At 41.4% G+C, this 17,186-nt stretch overlaps 1 protein-coding gene across 2 annotated transcripts in view; it reads right to left on the bottom strand.

Moving 5' to 3' along the window:
- CSE1L (chromosome segregation 1 like) overlaps positions 1-17,186 on the bottom strand; it is a 20,741-nt gene extending 3,555 nt beyond the window's left edge. The window contains exons 1-21 of one of the 2 annotated variants that reach the window (XM_086852488.1): positions 16,943-17,186; positions 14,701-14,796; positions 14,006-14,148; positions 12,897-12,998; positions 12,343-12,488; positions 11,952-12,042; positions 11,582-11,689; positions 10,593-10,685; positions 9,232-9,399; positions 9,008-9,137; positions 8,260-8,325; positions 6,597-6,799; positions 5,517-5,601; positions 4,713-4,774; positions 3,835-3,971; positions 3,573-3,676; positions 2,853-2,950; positions 1,849-1,999; positions 1,151-1,359; positions 547-644; positions 254-339 (exon numbers count right to left, since the gene is read on the bottom strand). In XM_086852488.1, coding sequence (XP_086708614.1) covers positions 254-339; positions 547-644; positions 1,151-1,359; positions 1,849-1,999; positions 2,853-2,950; positions 3,573-3,676; positions 3,835-3,971; positions 4,713-4,774; positions 5,517-5,601; positions 6,597-6,799; positions 8,260-8,325; positions 9,008-9,137; positions 9,232-9,399; positions 10,593-10,685; positions 11,582-11,689; positions 11,952-12,042; positions 12,343-12,488; positions 12,897-12,998; positions 14,006-14,148; positions 14,701-14,785 — 2,365 coding nt within the window. In that variant the 5' untranslated portion in view covers positions 14,786-14,796; positions 16,943-17,186. Of the gene's footprint in view, positions 1-253; positions 340-546; positions 645-1,150; positions 1,360-1,848; positions 2,000-2,852; positions 2,951-3,572; positions 3,677-3,834; positions 3,972-4,712; positions 4,775-5,516; positions 5,602-6,596; positions 6,800-8,259; positions 8,326-9,007; positions 9,138-9,231; positions 9,400-10,592; positions 10,686-11,581; positions 11,690-11,951; positions 12,043-12,342; positions 12,489-12,896; positions 12,999-14,005; positions 14,149-14,700; positions 14,797-16,257; positions 16,467-16,942 lie in introns of those variants that run through there. The other variant, XM_023940130.2, reaches the window with a different exon arrangement.

Genomic DNA, 17,186 nt, shown 5'->3' with positions numbered 1-17,186 from the left:
CACACTAGGAAAGGAAGAGAAATATGCAAGTCTTGTCCATTATTTTAATTCCATTCCCTCAATTTTCATGAGGTGTCACCTGCTATGGTGACTGCCCCATACACCCCTCTTGATGACAAATAATTTGGAGCAAGTCCTTGGAGTCACCACTATCCTTCCGTGTATCTGTGGGGCATGCAGGACACTTGTTCCGTGCAGCTGCGCCTCTGAACTGCTGCTGTCACCAGAGCTTTTCACAGAGCAAGGAACTTACTTTTGATAAATTTTGTTGTTTTGGAATTTTGAAGTCTTTGGAATAGCAGAATGAAGATCTGTTTCCTGTACTGGTCAACTGATTCACTGGAAATTTAAAAGGATAGTTATTCAATTCACACTAGGATTTTACTGTTGTCACTTCACAGAAAACATGTATAGAATTGTTCAAATCTATTTGATTGAAAAATGTGATGTTTTCAGTTCTTAAAAAATTATCATTTTGCATGTTTATACACTTCATAATTAAAGTTACAGAAGTTAGCTTTAAGTGTGATTTCAGCTCATACTCACGGAGGCATATGCTCGATGATACTGTTTAGAAGATAGAACCCTTGATGATCATTAGCTTTAGAGGCAATCAACTTCTGGAACACACCTAACAATCCAGGCTGCAAGAAAAGTAGATATAAAACCCTAGACAACAATTCTTCATATATGACCTACCAGAAAATTGACCATTACCGTCTAAGGCATATGCCAAGACAAAAGCCTTCATAACCTAAGCCAGGATTCAGTTTTTTCAGTTCAGGTCAAGGAAGACACATTTTGGCTTCTTCTAACTCACTCTTCTCAAGACTGTTCTGAACAGAACCTTAAAGTTGTCATTATCCACATGTTTAACTTGAGGCAAAGACAGGAGAACTGTGGAAACTTACCTGCTTGCAAGAACTAAGAGCAGGAATTTCTCATCTCAGTTGACGAAAGTGTGATAGCCTAGAACTCATCCACATAATGGGAAAGCACCCAAAAAGCTACATTCAGAGTATTTGTCTGTCTTTGTATGTAAGCACCAAATTGTGCACAAATCCAGCTGTTTGCTGGAGTTCCTCACAATTTGTAACCTCAGATCACCATGTCTCAAGGCCATCAGTGTGACTCTGCCCCGGGAACTCACGATTTTGTCAGCAGCAGCGCTGGCGATGGTGCTGGCGCCCCGCTCCAGGTAAGCCTGCAGGAGCCTGACCAGAGGGGGAATGTTTCCTGTCCTTTCCCAGAGAACTGGCTGGAGCAAATGGGGAAACAATGCCATATAGGATGATGGGATTTCATTTTTATGCATTTCTAGAAGTAGGGACATCACTTGAAACACATAGGGAATGAACTCTGGAAGAGAAACAATGACATTTAGAAAGTCAGACAACGTGGTCACTTGTCAGTTCCCAGAAACCAAGTATCTATGGACTGAACCCAGAATTTTATGATATTATCACAATGATTTCAGTTAATAAAACCCTGAAGAAATATATCTTCCCAAATGTAATTATTCCAGTAATTAGCAAGCATTGCATATATACACTTTCTACTTCCTCTACCCGTTAATGTTTCAGAACATAAAAAACAAACTACTAGAAACAAGGCAATAGAATTAAGAATAATATTAAGAGGCTTTGGAGCAGTGATTGCTAGGTATTTTAAAAATGCGATTTAAAATATGTGAATGCTGTTGACGTGCCCTATGGAACAATCTGAATACTTCCAGACTGAAAATATTTCTTCCCTTGAATTTCCTGTGCTACAAAAAACCTGCCATAAGTTAAATCCTAGCAGCCAGCCCCAGTGGAGAGAGCACAGGCACTCACTGACTGTCCTTACCTTGTACATCATTCTGCAGGATCTCTGTGAACACCAGGAACAAAGCCTCCTCAAAGCTCCCCACTGCCTCTGGGTTTGCCTTGCACGTTATCCTTATCGACAAGCAGATTGACTCAAACATATAATGGTTAAAGTGAGGTTTGCTGGGATTCTGAAAACAAGTTATAAACAGATAAATCAACCCAAACTTGCAGACAAGTCACTTATTTTGCTAAATATATTTTTAATTTCAACTGAAGACTAAAGTAGCATTTTGGACTAGGGATACTTGTAACTTATGTATTAATATGCTTATGAAATTAATTCCACAGATAAAAGCAAACAAAGACCTCTAAGGCATAAAGGAGAGGGTTTTTTTGTAGCAAGTATTTTTCAGAAGCTCTATATAAACTAGCAAACAGTTAAAATATCACAGAACAGGAACCAGAAAAAGATGGGTTTTCAATCTTTTAAGTTAATTCTCTATTGAATACTCCTTTATAAGCTGCAGCTGAGTTGAAACTGTACAGAGAAGTAGTTTCCTAGACAGTCAGTGAAGGTATTCTAAGGCATTCCCTGTTGTCAATGGTTAAGAATTTGGCAAGTCTAAATAAAAACTAAGAGAATTTTACCCACCAAAAGCAAAAGGGTAATTTATTTAATTCAATCCCACATTTCAATGCCAATTATTATTAGCTTCAGAAGTTTCATGGGCAAAGAATAGTGGAGTTGTGACAAACACAGATTATTGTACTGGTGGCCTCTGCACAAGCAGCACAAACTAGCATTACAGAAAGAGTTCATATGCTGCTTCTAAATTTGAGACGGGAGTAGGGAGAATGATCTGAGAATATGTTCTAAAAAGAAGGGAGTACCTCACAGGAATGCTGTTTCAAATTAGTTGCATCAGAAATTATTGAACTATTTAGAGTATTCTAACAGAACACCACCAACAAGGTACACGTAAGTCCTCAGCAAGACTGCTCTAAAAGGTAAAAGGTATTCCTTTTGCTCTTTTTCTTTACCTTACTGACAGCCAGCAGTTTCTGTGTGAGCTGTGTGATGACAGAAGGGATGTATGGAATTATGGACTCCTGTAGCAGAGAAAAACTTCTCATGATGGCTGCAAATAAATGGAAAATTTTAGCTTCTGAAGAGAAAACACACTTCTACCACTCAACATATACATAATCCTTAACTTTTTACCATTAAAATAGGATCCCAGGGAATTAGGTACAGAATGAAAGAGCACCTGCTGCAAGAACATTCAATCTATAATCATGATAAAGCATAAAACAAAGCCTCCTTATTCCCATTCTACAGCTGAACACAGGAGATTAAGTAACTTTACAAAGGTCGTCACTTGTCCTGGGCAAGTCTCAGATCTCAGCATCCTCTTAGCCATGATCTGATCTACCGTCTCACCAGCCATGACCACATCTCCTCTCCATGTCCAGATCTCCTCTCATGCTCAGATCTCCTGACACTGTCCAGGTAGCTGTCCTGACCACAAGACTACCATTTGAGAAATAATTTCCTACAGTCCCATTATGTTTAGTGTTTCTCTTTGGTACCATAAGTTTAGTCGAAGATAACCTGATACAGCCTGGTAAGTAACAGCAGGCTTTTCAACACATTTGCATAAAACAGGTTTTGCAAATAAAAATGACAGGAACTGTCACTGTAAGCCTTTACCTCAAGTTAACTAAGTTATTCTTATATTGCAGGACTCATTAGGCATTTACCTTTCATAATGTATTCATTTTCAGATGAGCCAGGAAGCGTCAGAGCTTTGAAAAGGTTTGTTAACAGCACTTCTACAAACGGTGCCATTTCTGCAGCTGTAATGCTGTTAAGTGAAACACAGCTCTTCAATGTTGAGAGTCACAAACTTCAAGCCTTATACAATACCATAATATGTGACATGAAGGGTCCCCTGTAGGTATTTTTCATCCTTAATACACAAAATCTATGTAGCAATGAATTTTTTTCTGCTTGAAAACTTACAGGGTAGCATTATTTGTCCCTCTCATGGTAAACAGTCTTTCAAGAGCATGGGCTGCATAGGTATGGACCACAATACTTTCTGCTTGGAGATGATTAATTAAGAGAGGAATAGACACCAGCAGTTGTTCTTTTGGTACCTACAAAAGTGTAGCAACAAATCATAAGTACATTAAAAAATACAGATGGTTCTACTCAAGAGTACAACCAAGCTCATCAGTGACACACAGAGCTTGGCAGAGGGAGGTATCTCGGGAGGCTCCTCCTGTTGCTACTTCACATCTTGACAGCCAGGAGGTCCCTACTTCTGTCATTGCTCGTATACTTGTCCTGAACACCAGTGGTACTTTGGATTAGCAGTAAGTGCCAGATAATGTGTATTTCCCTCTCCATTTTACTTTGTCTTAGTGGATAATTAAAAATATCAAGGTTTAAGAAACCAAAATCACAGATATTTCATAAAAAATGAGTAAAGGCAATCTAGAATTTAGAAAAATATGGAACATATTTTCTCACCCCACTTCACAAATCAGAAAAGGTAAAGGACAAAACTGCTGTAGTCTGCAACAACTACTGCAATGATACAAGCAATTAAGGGTATTTGGACTAACACTGACTTGAAAACGTATGAGTATGTCACAGAATTAAGCAGCTAAGATATTCAGTGTTGCCACAGCATATGGACAACATATAGACTACATGTTAATTGGATATTTATAACAATATCATTTACTTTCTAAATTAAAAATTCAGCATGAAGTGTTGTATATGACTAAACACCTGTTGAGTTAGCATATGGCCAAGTGCGATAAATTAGGCTTGGCAAGTATAAAGCAACAACCTACAATATGTTTTTCCATAAGAGTAAAAGAAAAACTTACTTGGTTCCTAAAAATCATGATATATTTGATACCATCTGCTTTTAGCACAGGGAATTCATTCACTGAAATAGAAAAATATGCAAACTTTGTCAGTACTTCTCATGCAAATGTGATTACTGAACATGTACTATATATACAGGTGACACTTAGTAATAATTTTCCCCTGTAGAAAGTAATACAGACAATGTTTTTCTACACTTCTTAGTTTCTGCACTTTGGTATGGGCACTGTTAGAATATCAGTTTTAGGTACAAATCCCACCCCTGTACCATTAAAAGTACAGTCCAGCTCAAATGAAATTTCACCTTCTGGTTTCAATTTTAGCAGTCTTCAACTGCTAAAATTACTGCTAAACTTACACATTTTTGAGACCACCCACTATGCCACAAATATAGTAAGATAATTGTTGAAGTATGAAATAAGCTATGTGGTTTAAATCTAGACATCCACAACCTCATCAATAGAGGCTGTACAGGTCACAACCTGGCCTCAGTATTTCAGCCTGTCAGGGTTTTGTAGAGCACGTAAGTTTACCATAAGGTATCAAATACAGAAAGCAAAATACTTTGATTCAGGAAGTTCAAGCATGTAACCATGCCCTGATCTTGCAGGGAACAGGTGGTAAGCACTTCACAGCTCCTTCACTGCTGGCCAAACAAAAATGAGTTACTCTGTGCTGAGTGTTAACAGCCAGTCTCAAAGATTATGCTGATAAAAGGAGTGCTTGAGACTTCACAAACAATGGTCACTGTCAAGGTTATGATAAATCACAAAAATACCATATCAAAATTAACATTAACTTACCAGTAGCAGACTTTAAGTCAGGTTGAATGTGATTCACAAAGAATTCTGTCAAATTAACGAGTTCATTAGCCTGTGTTATTCCATGCTGGAAGAAGCAAGAAACAACTCTTATTTTTATATGATGACATATAAACTTCTAGTTTTCTTATTCATCTTAAAAAATTACTATTCGTTTTCTCTTACAAAAAATGCAACCTCTTTTTAAATCATGATTTTCAGACGGAGTATTTTTAATGAAATGTTCTAAATTTGTGCAAATTTGCCAGTAAATAGCACAGAAAAAGACACAAACTTTACAGTGTCCCAAAAGCTAGCAGACTGGTTCCCCTGACATCATCACTAACATATAACTGATGGGCAGCAGGATACACCTGACTGCAGGAAAAGACTGAGAACCTTCAGCAAAATTGCATAAAATGATGTACACATTTTACTATGTTTGACTCAAATCTGTCTTGTAAAGACATCGAGATTTGAACTATAACAACATTTAAAATATCTAGTAGTACATCTAAACTTGTTCCATAGGACATTTGATGCAATGTTTCCAAATTAGTTAGCCCAGCTGTGCTTTTTCAGTGTCTCCAGCCTATTAGTTGCTTTTTCCCCAGCATGTAATGAGATCCATTTCCAGCCATCATTAGCATTCACATGTCATTCACAGATCAAACATTCAAGTAGCATGAAATGTTGGGCAATATCGTGACAAGAACTCCAAGAATAATTTAAATTCCTTTTTAGTCTGCTTAACACATCCAATCATCTTCTGTAAAGCTCTATTTGCCTCCCCTGGCTTCCAGACTGCCTCAGGACCACTCAGAGCTCAGAGGTTCCAGAGCTGAGCCAGTTTTGTTTCTTTGTCTGGCTGGATCCCACACACCAGCCAGGACTGCCACAGGGCCACATCTACCTGAAGGTCAGATACCACCAGCTATGACAGGATTGTATAAAGGGCAGCTTTTCATCTCATCAGCATGAACTACTGCACACACAGGTACTCCCTTTCTGAAGCAGCTTAAAGGAACAGCAGGCCTCATCTGCACTGCAACACAGGTTACAATGAATAAAATGTACAAGTACCTTCTGTGTTTGAGCTTTGGATGCCAAAGATGTTACAAGGTAAATAGCTGCATCTTTGTGCTTCCAGTTAACGGATGGATTCTTTGCATATTCTTGCAGCATAGAATTAACATATCCAGAAAAAATCCCTGTCACAGGTCCTTCAAAAAATTTGCACAAGCCTCTGACCAGATCACAAGCTGCTCTGCGCCTGGTGTCAATATCTGCACAAGAAACAAAGTTTCTTAGGATATGAGAAAGCAGACAACTTTTCCTACTAATAAACATAATAATCAAAACAGTAACACCTACTCCAGTTACAGCCATACCATGTTAATTATTGCAACCCTGCACACTACAGTGTTAGAACACCTGTAAGCCTTTTATTTACTGTCACAACTGGACTACTTGTACACCAAGGAGAAGGGACACCTGCCCCTGACCAGTGGCAGCAGGCATTCAGGGGTGCTGGTACTGGCTCTGGCTGGGAGTGAGCTCATTTTCTCCCCTAGTGGCCCATTTGGTGCCGTGTTTGGTACCAATGACTAAAGCTGCTGGTAACACCCAGGATTTGGCTGGTGCTGAAGAGCACTGTCAGTGACAGGGCTTCCTCCTCCTCCTCCTGCTTTGCCTTCCCAGCAAGTAGTTTGGGGTAGGCAAGGAGCTGAGAGGGGACAACTTGGGCAGCTAATCCAAACTGACCAGCAGAACATTCCATGTTCTATGACATGCTCAGCGATAAAAACTGAGGCATTGCTCAGGGACAGGCTGGGCAAAAGTCTGCCTGTGGGCAATGGTGAGTCAGTAACTTCTCTCCCCTTTCCTTATTCTTTCTTTCACTTAAACTGTCTTTATCCATGAGTCTTCTCACTTTCACCCCTCCCACTCTCATCCATCAGACTGCAGCAGGCTGGAGCACAAGCCAGCTGCTGGCCCACCACACCTGACAGGGCATTTTTGTAAATAACTTCACAAATACCTAAAATGCAGCCAATCCTGGATAAGAAGGATATTTTCTTGAAAAAAGTTCAAAAATGTTTTCTCCAATTTTGCCCTCCACTGGAAGCATACAGTAATTTCTTCAATCTATTACAAAATGCCATCACTTCAGAAGTGTCTGTCAGTGAAGTGCTGGTGGCCCAGACCTGTGACACAGAGCCAGGTTTGGCTCCCTCAGGCTGTGATCTGGCTGCAGAGCACAGCCTCCCCCAGCACTCCAGCAGCTGGGCTGGCAGAGCCATGTCCCAGGGCGGGCACTGCTCTGAACACATGCCAGGTCCCAGCCTGGCTGCTGGCCAGCTGGCCTGAGCACAGTTTGTATGCAACCCTAGGTGAATTTCAGTTTACACATCAAGAGCCTCTCCCTATGTTCCATACATGCTGGCTACTACTCAGCATTGTCTTACAGGCTGTATTTGCTGAAGTGAGAATGTGGGCAGAGCAGAAGACATACCAATCCAATTAAGGAAAAAGCCCTATAAAAACACTGTTCAAACCAGAAAGACACTTTGATGAACATATTGTGACAATAGACTTGATCACAGACTGGATAAAATCCAGCTGGGGGTGGTGTGTGGAAACCTTCTCAATTTCAAAATGAAGTTATAAAAGCTTCAGTAAATTGCTTCAGCTCTTTAGAGCTATACTTAAAGACCAAGTATTCTTAGAATAATCTGTGGATTACCAGATCCTTCCAAATCCCTTCTGATATACTCTTCAGAATTATCTTCAAATGCTTCTTCATCAGCCGCTGAAAATATAAAATACATGGAAGTTGAAGTGCTGAAGTCTCTGGTTTTTATGGTAAAAGGGTGTATCATTATCAATTTGCTATTTTTACCAAGGACCTTTCTATAACATTAGTATTAATTAACGAGAAATATCCAGCCAGACTAGCCTGTTTAGCTTCTGTCCCACAAATTAGTCTTTCATACCCATGGGCTGATGTATTGATTTAAAGAAAAACCTCTAACACATATTCAACACCAGGTGTATTTGAAGAGGCCTTCAGAGTCATGGACTTAAGAGAGAGAAGCTTCTTATCATTGCAATATATTTTCACTGAATTTTAAATATAGGATCAATATGAGCCATCAAAAACCTGGAGAACTAAACACTACAATTTGTTAGGCCTGATAGTACTGCCTATTTATGCTCCTTGAATTATTCAGATACTCACTTTAATTGAAGAAATTTATTGGTGGCACATGACCTAGACTTCGTCCACTGGGATTTCAACATGTAAAGTTAGGTATATTCATACAATTCTACAAAACCCAGAGGACAGCAATCTGCTGCAGAAACTTGGGTTTGAATCTAGCACTAAGGTACACAAGAGGGAATCCTCAATTCTTAGTCCTGCAAAGCAACATGTCATGATAATTAGTTAGATTTTTGTTGTGTTTTTCAAAATTTAAGTCTCAAAAAGTTACCTCTAAATTCCATATTGGGAACAATAACTTTTTCACAGATGCTTGTCAATGTATTCTGGTCTTCAAACAGATGCTTGTAATGTGGTCTCTCGCAAACTGAGGCCAGAAACTGGATTGCATTACTGACCAGCTACAGCACCACAAACAGAACACAAAACTTTAGCATGACTGATCCCTTTATAATTTATTATTAAACTTGACAAGATCATATTTTAGCAACTCACCAAGTCATACTTCACTTCTTGGCCTGTCGTGACTAACAGATTCCAGATTGCTGTTACAAAACGTGGCAGGTAGGGCTGGAATTCTTCATCGTATTTTTGAGCATATAAAGCAGCATTATCACAAATTTGTGATTTCAAGAGCTCCAGCAATCCAGCTTCCTCTTCATCCTCACATAAAACAAAACTAAGAACTTAAACATCCAAACTTCAACACTACTTAAACGTTAGAAGTATCAATGTATTTAAGTTAAATATTTACATCACCATTTTACCATGTCCTAAACAGGTAAAAGAAATTCCTCTCATGTTCCTAGAACTACTGTAATTTGCTGATCTGTACCCAAACTGCTCTTCAAGTTAGAAATCACACCCACATTCAAATCAAACTACTGTGCACTTGAAAGAAAAACAATAGTTCACACAAAATTAGTTTACAAATGTAATATGAAAAAGACAAAATGAGACATTGAAAAACATGCTTAGAAGCCACTACATCGTGATTTTTAATTGGAGTTGTTGTAGAAGTTCCCTCCCCTTCCACAGATCAGCACAGATGTTTGTGGAACCACACTGTGAACTGGGAAATTGAGCTGGAATTAAAAAAATCAACTGAACCAAACACCACCCCAGTTCTGTCTGCCCCTTTCCTGCAGCCACACCTTTCAGCTTTACCGCCGGTTCCAGTTCAGCTGCATGAGTGCTTGTGCTGGGAGCAGACCACAGACACAAGACAAAAGAGCAGCAAGGCTTCTCTTAGCAGCAGGGTAACTAGAGAACAACATACACTTAATATGCCTCCCTATGTCAAGAAATGTATAGTTGTTTTGGCTCCATCAAGTGGGAAACTATTGTGCTGTATCCGGAAGACATCAGCATTTAAAATGTAGAAAACATGCACAAAAATAACTGGAGCTTTGCTGACCTGGTCTCAGCCTTCAGCAGTCAATTCCTGATTCTTTTAACCAGACCAAGACAGCAAATGCTAGAGTTCGTAAGAGATGTCCCACCCTCTATGTTCAACTGTTTCAAGTTAAGATACCCTGTTTTCTAGAACACAGAAAGCAGCTGAGAGGTACAGAAAACCTGAGTCTTGTGATGCTAATGGTCAGGTCACTTCAGCTGCTGTTCTTGAAAAAATCAACTCACTGAAGAGTATTGCTGATTTGATTTCTGTGCACAGCTGGGTATACCTGTAACTGTCATACAACTTGAAGAACTGAACTTAGCAGAGCAACTTCTCTTAAACTCCATTTTCTTACAGTCGTTCTACTCCTTTGTTTGCCCCACAAAAAAACACTGCATTGTTCAGAATTAGACCTCTCCCCTACAGATGCAAACCAGGTTGTTTATGCAGTACTTACATCAGTCTGCAAGAGTTTATTATCTAAAGTTAAAAGGCTATGAAAGTTTGTCATCCATGTTTCCATGTTATCTTCAAAAAACTCAGGAAGATCCTGTGAAGGAAAAGCATAAATGTACATTTTAATTTCTGACTGCACTGCTTAGATAACATTCTTACACTGGAAATAGTGCATTCACCTCATAATCTACTGAGGGACAATAACCTGTGGAAAGCAACCTTCAAACTGCAACTGTACCCCTTCCTCCTCCCAGACAAAAACTGTTCTGGCAGAGCCCTGGAGTACAGTCAGTTCCAAATAAACTAGGTGCTTAGACTCTAAACAGGTCACATTTTTTATAATGAATGAGCCATATCAGCTTCTCACTCTCATAACAAGAGAGCACAAGCCATTTTTAACTCCACCTTGTTCTTTTGTCCCCTATGGAAGAACAGCATAAGGAATCCAGGCACAATCACACTTCACAGACTTACGTTCATGTTGATACACTAAATAAACATCACCCCAGCAAGGGAGCTCTTCACCATTTCCCATACAGCACAATTAGTAATGTTCAAAATGTAGATCAAATTCCAAACCCAGACAACCCACACTGCTCCCAGAATTACTGCTCCTGCAGTGCCACAGAGCTACACATGATGGACTCTCACCTACGTGACCCAGCTCCTGTCAATACAGACACATTTACAAAGGGGCACAGTGAACAGAATCTCAGCCATTGGACTCCTACCCTTCCCAGCTCCTCCTCAGAGGCCCCATACAACAGCTCCTTGAAGCAATACCAGCTCAGACGCTCCTGAACTTGTGTTTATATAGGGCCAAGCTAATGTCTTAAGTAACCCTTCCTTACTGTGCTTTTACTCCAGCAGATACACTCGTGATTTTTCTTCTTGCCATAAAGCATGGCATTAAAGGCTGCCTCAGATTAATTCTATAATAACAGCTTTTTCAGAACAAAGTGAAACTATCCCAAGAACAAGGAGATTCACCTGAAAATTTAAACTGTAGAACAGCTTCGCAATTAGAATGAGAGAAGAGAAGAGAACCTTCAGGGCACTGGCATCATTTGCATGTGTGCTGCAAAGTTCAATAGTTGCCTAGAAAAAGATGCAAGACTGTCAAGTACAAAACCCACACCAACAAAAAATACTGAGAAGTGTCACAGAATTTTTTTTTTAAACCAGAAAATAGAGTTATGTTTCATCTTCTTACCAATCTTGTTAGGTCTCACCTCATTACTTGAATTTGAACTCCTTTATCACTTTTGAACAACAATCCTTGAGTTTTAGTTTTACAAGTATCCACAACAAGAAATTCAGAACATTAGATTTGTTTTAGAAATGACTCAACAAGAAATACCTTAAAGAGATTTGTCAAGGGTAAAGCAAAGGCATCAAGAACAAGTTTGATCTCTGTCCATAATTCATTTGACTTAAATTCATGGCGGTACCTGACAAGTAAGAGAGAAACACATGAAAAGTAGAATAGTCTTCACATTTATTACCAAATTAATTGACACAGAATTTTGTCTTGTGCTGAACCTTGAAACAAGTACTGTCAATTAAACAAGAAAAAAACAACATGGTTCAAAACCATGCAAGGTGTACATACAAGGTGTAACTACTTAAAAGGTGTATGTAGAAGTCACAACTATAGACTTTGTAAATGTCCAAAATGCAGTCTAACAGTAAAACATGCCAGCTTAACAGAAGTTTTACAATCCATATACAAACTCCCTTATTTCCAGTACCTTTTAAATAAAGAGTGGGCAGTGCGCAGAACCCCATTGATGACATGGAAATCTCCACTCTGAAAGCGATTCACCATTTCTGTCAGCAAGTCTGGCCACTTCTGAGGGAAGTCTTCCCGCCCAATAATACTGATGGCATCACTTAACTGCAAAGGAAATGAACTGTCACGTGACAGAACAGCATACAGCACTTGTGCCAGATGCTGCAAACATCCCAGAAAATCCTGGTTATTCCTGTCTGATTCAAAAATCACTGCACTAAATATCAACTACTTTCCACACAAATACAAAAATTTCACCTTGAGTTCACAGGGTCTCACTTTCTAGAATTCCTATTTAACTGCCTAATGTTAGAACTTAGCTATAAGATTATACAGTAATTACCTTAAAAAACGTCAAAGTAGGTAGAAATACTTGTAGCAATATCCTTGAAATTATTTGGATCAGGATGAGGTCACTGGTAAGGGAACTGAGCTCTGCCAATAACCATATCCTCTAGACATGCTTAGACTATTCTCAAAGTTTCAAGGATACAACTGGGAATGACATATTACCTGCTTTTGAATTTGCTCTGGGCTGCTCAGCATCAAGGGCACTATGTTGGCTTTAATGGCTATTCTGTCTGATTCACATATTTTGTTTGGTTCATCTTCAACCTAAAATGAAAACAATAATTAAGTTGTGGGCATAGGCAGCATTCTCTAGGCAATGAGAGATGATCAGCGTTTCAGAAACCAACTGTTTATACTGATTTATGGAACTATTACAATGCTGAAGAACCTAAGAAGCAGACCTGTTAGAGACACTGCCTTCAGTGAATCTGGACCAGAAGTATCTGAAAAAAGCTGAAAGAAATAATGTCCTTCGGTAAAACTTATTCAAAGGTTTTTTCTCCTTCCCTAAGGGTAAGTTTTCAGGTCAGCAATTGAGCAGCAGTGAGGGTAGGTGCACACGGCAAAAAAATACCCACATTTAACCAGGCTTCCTCTTCCTCCACACCAAACAGCACCTCTGCCAACACCACAAATTGATTTTGTGTCAGCTGTCTCAAGCCATCCTTTCTAGAAGCTGTACATGAAGGTGCAGGTTATACAATCAAAACCCTGACTTTAAGAGTTATCTAACTAGTTCAAAACACCAATCAGTTCCAAGTCCAGTCAGTCAGCAGTGCCGAGTAGTAGAAAATTGCAAAGCTGCTACTAAAGAAATAAAATAATGAGGTGGCTTGTCCCAGCCAGTGACAGCAGTGGCAGTCACATTATCTGTGATGACAGCACTGAAGTTCAGAGACCTAGAAATCGTCCAGCAATTAAAAGAGAAAAGCACCTCCAGAGACACTCAATCTTGAGATACTTTAAACCTGATGGTACCACTGTCCTTCTCACATCTGTTTTACCATCTTTCCATATACTTAAATCAAAAATTAGCAATTTCAAAAGTTCAAGGTATGCTTATCTATACCGTCAGTCACTAATGGGGTTCCCCACTGCTCAGAACTGGGGCCAGTACTGATTTAATATCTTTACTTATGATCTAGATGAGAGGATCAAGGGCTCCCTCAGTAGGTTCACAGATGACACTGAGTTGTGTGGGATGTGGATCTGCTTACTGTACCTTAAAAAGATGATTAGTTCTTAGCACAATTCCTTACTAAGATACCTACAATTCTCCAGTTCCTTTTAATATAATTCTTGAAGGTTACAGATGCACAAACTTTGATGACATTTTCCTGTGATTTCTCCAGCAGCGTTAAGAGTAACAGCGGATAGTTCTGGCTTCCTTCCACAGATTCAAGGAACTTTTCCGCTGTAAGAGAATACACTGCGGTTAGCAAAAGCTGAACTGCTTTCTCTAATCGGAATGCTACAATTTCTCAATTGTCTGTTTTAAATACCCAACACAAACACTTCCCAGAGCTTCACAGGAACATGTGTCACAAAAGGTATCATAGCATCTCTGCTCCCCAGTTCCCCAGTGCTCCGGCTGTCAACAACAGCTCTCAGATCCCCAGCAGGATGGGGAAATACTGCCTCCTCACCCTTGGAAAAGCCATAACCCAAGAGAAGTAAATCCTGGCTTGTTGTGAGCAGCAGCACTGTTTTAAATAACAGCAGTGCAAATAAAAAGAGCAAGAATACAGAAAAACAAAATTGCAAAAAGCAGATAAACATGAATGTAAATATAAATAATTTTATATCCATCCTTCATTAGTTTTTTTTGTGGTGTCATTATAAAAGAATACTGAGAACTTCTGTACAGAGGGATTGCATAAATATATGAAGTTTGAAGTTTGCTACAGAGACAGAAGAGCCAAAAAGAAACAGAACCTTTTTGCTCTCAATCATGAGAATCACTCACCAGGACGCCTTATAGCAGGATCTGGATCTAGTGTTTTCTTTAGATATTCAGTTAAAGTTTGTAAATTGGCATCACTGAGCTCCATTTTGGCAGAACCTAAAACGCACAAGAAGTTTTGTTACAATCAGAAAACCTGTCCTAAAGCTACCCATGGTAAAACCAGATCCCACAAAAGCAACATCAGCTCTTTTGGACAATACCTCATAAGCACAGTCCCAAGCAGGGTGCACCAGGCCCAACAAACATTCCACTTCTCAAGCTACAGGTGACTACTAGTGTCTGGTTTATAGACCCCAACTCCAGAAAAGGCTTACACATCCAGCAGACATGAACCAGGTACAGCCAAAAGATCATCTCTTGTCCTTTAAGGACAACAGGAATTTGGTTCTGCTTTTGTTCTGCTGCCAGACCCAGAAACTGCTCCTGACTGAAATAGCTGAACAGTCCTGGCCTACATAATTGTAAATAAAACAATTCAAAGTGTGTTGAAGAGTCAAGGCTTTTTCAAAAAACCAAATACTCCTTATTAAAGAAAACTCTCAAAAGAAAATACTTTTAAAAAAAAGACTAAAGTCTGAAAAGCCAGACAGCTTGTCCTCCCTGTAAAATTAGTTCAGACTACAGTGGGAGCTAATTTAAATGCAATACTTTTTACAGAATAACTCTGTGCAATAAGTCCATTTTGCTCCTCTCTAGTAATCCTCCCACACATATTCTTATCTTTACCACAGTTATATATTTCCTCCACAGCTTGCATTGGAATAATTAAAATTACAGCAATACTATGATAATAAGATGTGCTTTCATGGAGATGTTCCTCTGGACATCATCATCAATCCAACCCATCCTCCCCACCACCAGCAGCATAATTCACTCCCTACAAAGGTTATAAAGAAGCAAAGGTTTCCATTTTTTCTCTTGAGTTCCTATTTAGTAAAATTGACTGAAATTTACCTGTCCCACTTTGGAGTTGTTTCATGCTGATCACCAGTGCAACAAACACAGTTTTGTATAAGCATGCTTGCAAAGACAGTGAGCTTTAATGACACGATTTTTATGTCAGCTATGGCATCCATCTAATTTTAAAAGACAGCAGCAGTATCCTCTTGAATTAAACTAATGTTAGTAAGCAAATCAAACCCTAACATATTTTGCAAAAGTAAAAATCTACCTGAAGAGTCCTGCCATGTTTCCCTTTGCTTTTGGGATTTACTTGTCCACCATCTGGTTCACCAATTCACATCCACCAACATATTTTGACTTGTTACCTATATATGTTTATTTCCTTTTCTTTCCTCTAGCTCTTCACGTTTGTTTTTCAGTACAAAGAAACTTAGAGGTACTTTAGCTGGAATGATATAATGCTATGTGCAGTGTTGTAGCATGCGCCTGCAGAAAAGGCCTCAAAATCCATAACATGTGCTTCATACACCATCGACTTTAGTCAAATTAATGCAGACCACTTAAGAAGAAACCCTAACCCCGGCAGAGCACGGCCCCCCTGGGGCTCGGGCCGGGAGAGCTTCACACAACCGCATCCCCTCACCCACCACTGACCGAACATCTTCGACGTGCCGAAGAACGTTCAGGATCCAGATCTGACGGGGAAAACCATCCTGACAGTGCTCGTAGGATCCCTAGGGGCATTTCGCTTCCCCAAAGCGCGGGCCTGCGGGAGCGGCACCAAGCCCGCATCCCCGCCCGCTCCCGCCGCCGTTTCCGCGGGCCGCGGGGCAGGGCCGTGCCGGAGCAGCCCGCGACTCCGCGGCGGGGACCGGCCCCGCGCCCTCCCACGGCCCGCCAGGCTGTTCATCCGCGGCAGGCTCGGGGCTGCTCCGGCCGTCCCGGCGCCGGACCGCGTCTGCTCCGGCCGTGTTGCCTCCTGCGGCAGCCCCTGCGGAGAGGCTCCAGGGCCGGGCCGTGAGGGGGCGGCAGGGCCGGGCGAGATCCCGAGTGGCCCCGAACCCTCAAACGAACTCGGTCCCCCTCCCCCCGACAGCCCGGACTGGCAGTGGCCGCAGCCAATGAGCGACGCGGACTGCGCAGGCCCGGAGGCCTCGGACCAATCGCGGGCCGCAAGAGGCGGGCGGAAGGGCCCAGCATGGTGCGCTGCGCCCGTGGCCGCGCCGCGGGCCCAGCGCCGAGTGCAGCGCGGAGTTGGCGCGCGGGCGGCCGCGGTGCCGCCGGTGCACGGGGCCGCCCCAGCCCCATCCCCGTGCGGGACAGCGCGCCCCGGCCGTACCTGGCGGCTCCCCCCGGCAGCGGCGGCGGCGGCTCCGAGCGCTCCGGCTGCGCTTCACATTCAAACCGCCGGGCGAGGGCGCGGCGGCGGCTCCGTGACCGCATCGCGCGGGGCGGTGACATCGCGCCGGCGTCCGACCAATCAGCGGCCGTGCCGGCCCCGGGCGCGCCGTCGGCAGCCAATCCGCGCCGCGCTCCGTGGCGGCGGCCAATGGCCGGGCCCTTCCCACAGGGCCCCGCGGCGC

The sequence above is a fragment of the Cyanistes caeruleus genome, chromosome 16 (assembly GCF_971803275.1).
Source record: "Cyanistes caeruleus chromosome 16, bCyaCae1.hap1.1, whole genome shotgun sequence".
Lineage (NCBI taxonomy): Eukaryota > Metazoa > Chordata > Aves > Passeriformes > Paridae > Cyanistes > Cyanistes caeruleus.
The sequence above is the reverse complement of the archived record's forward strand: the minus strand, read 5'-3'. Positions and strand labels throughout refer to the sequence as shown.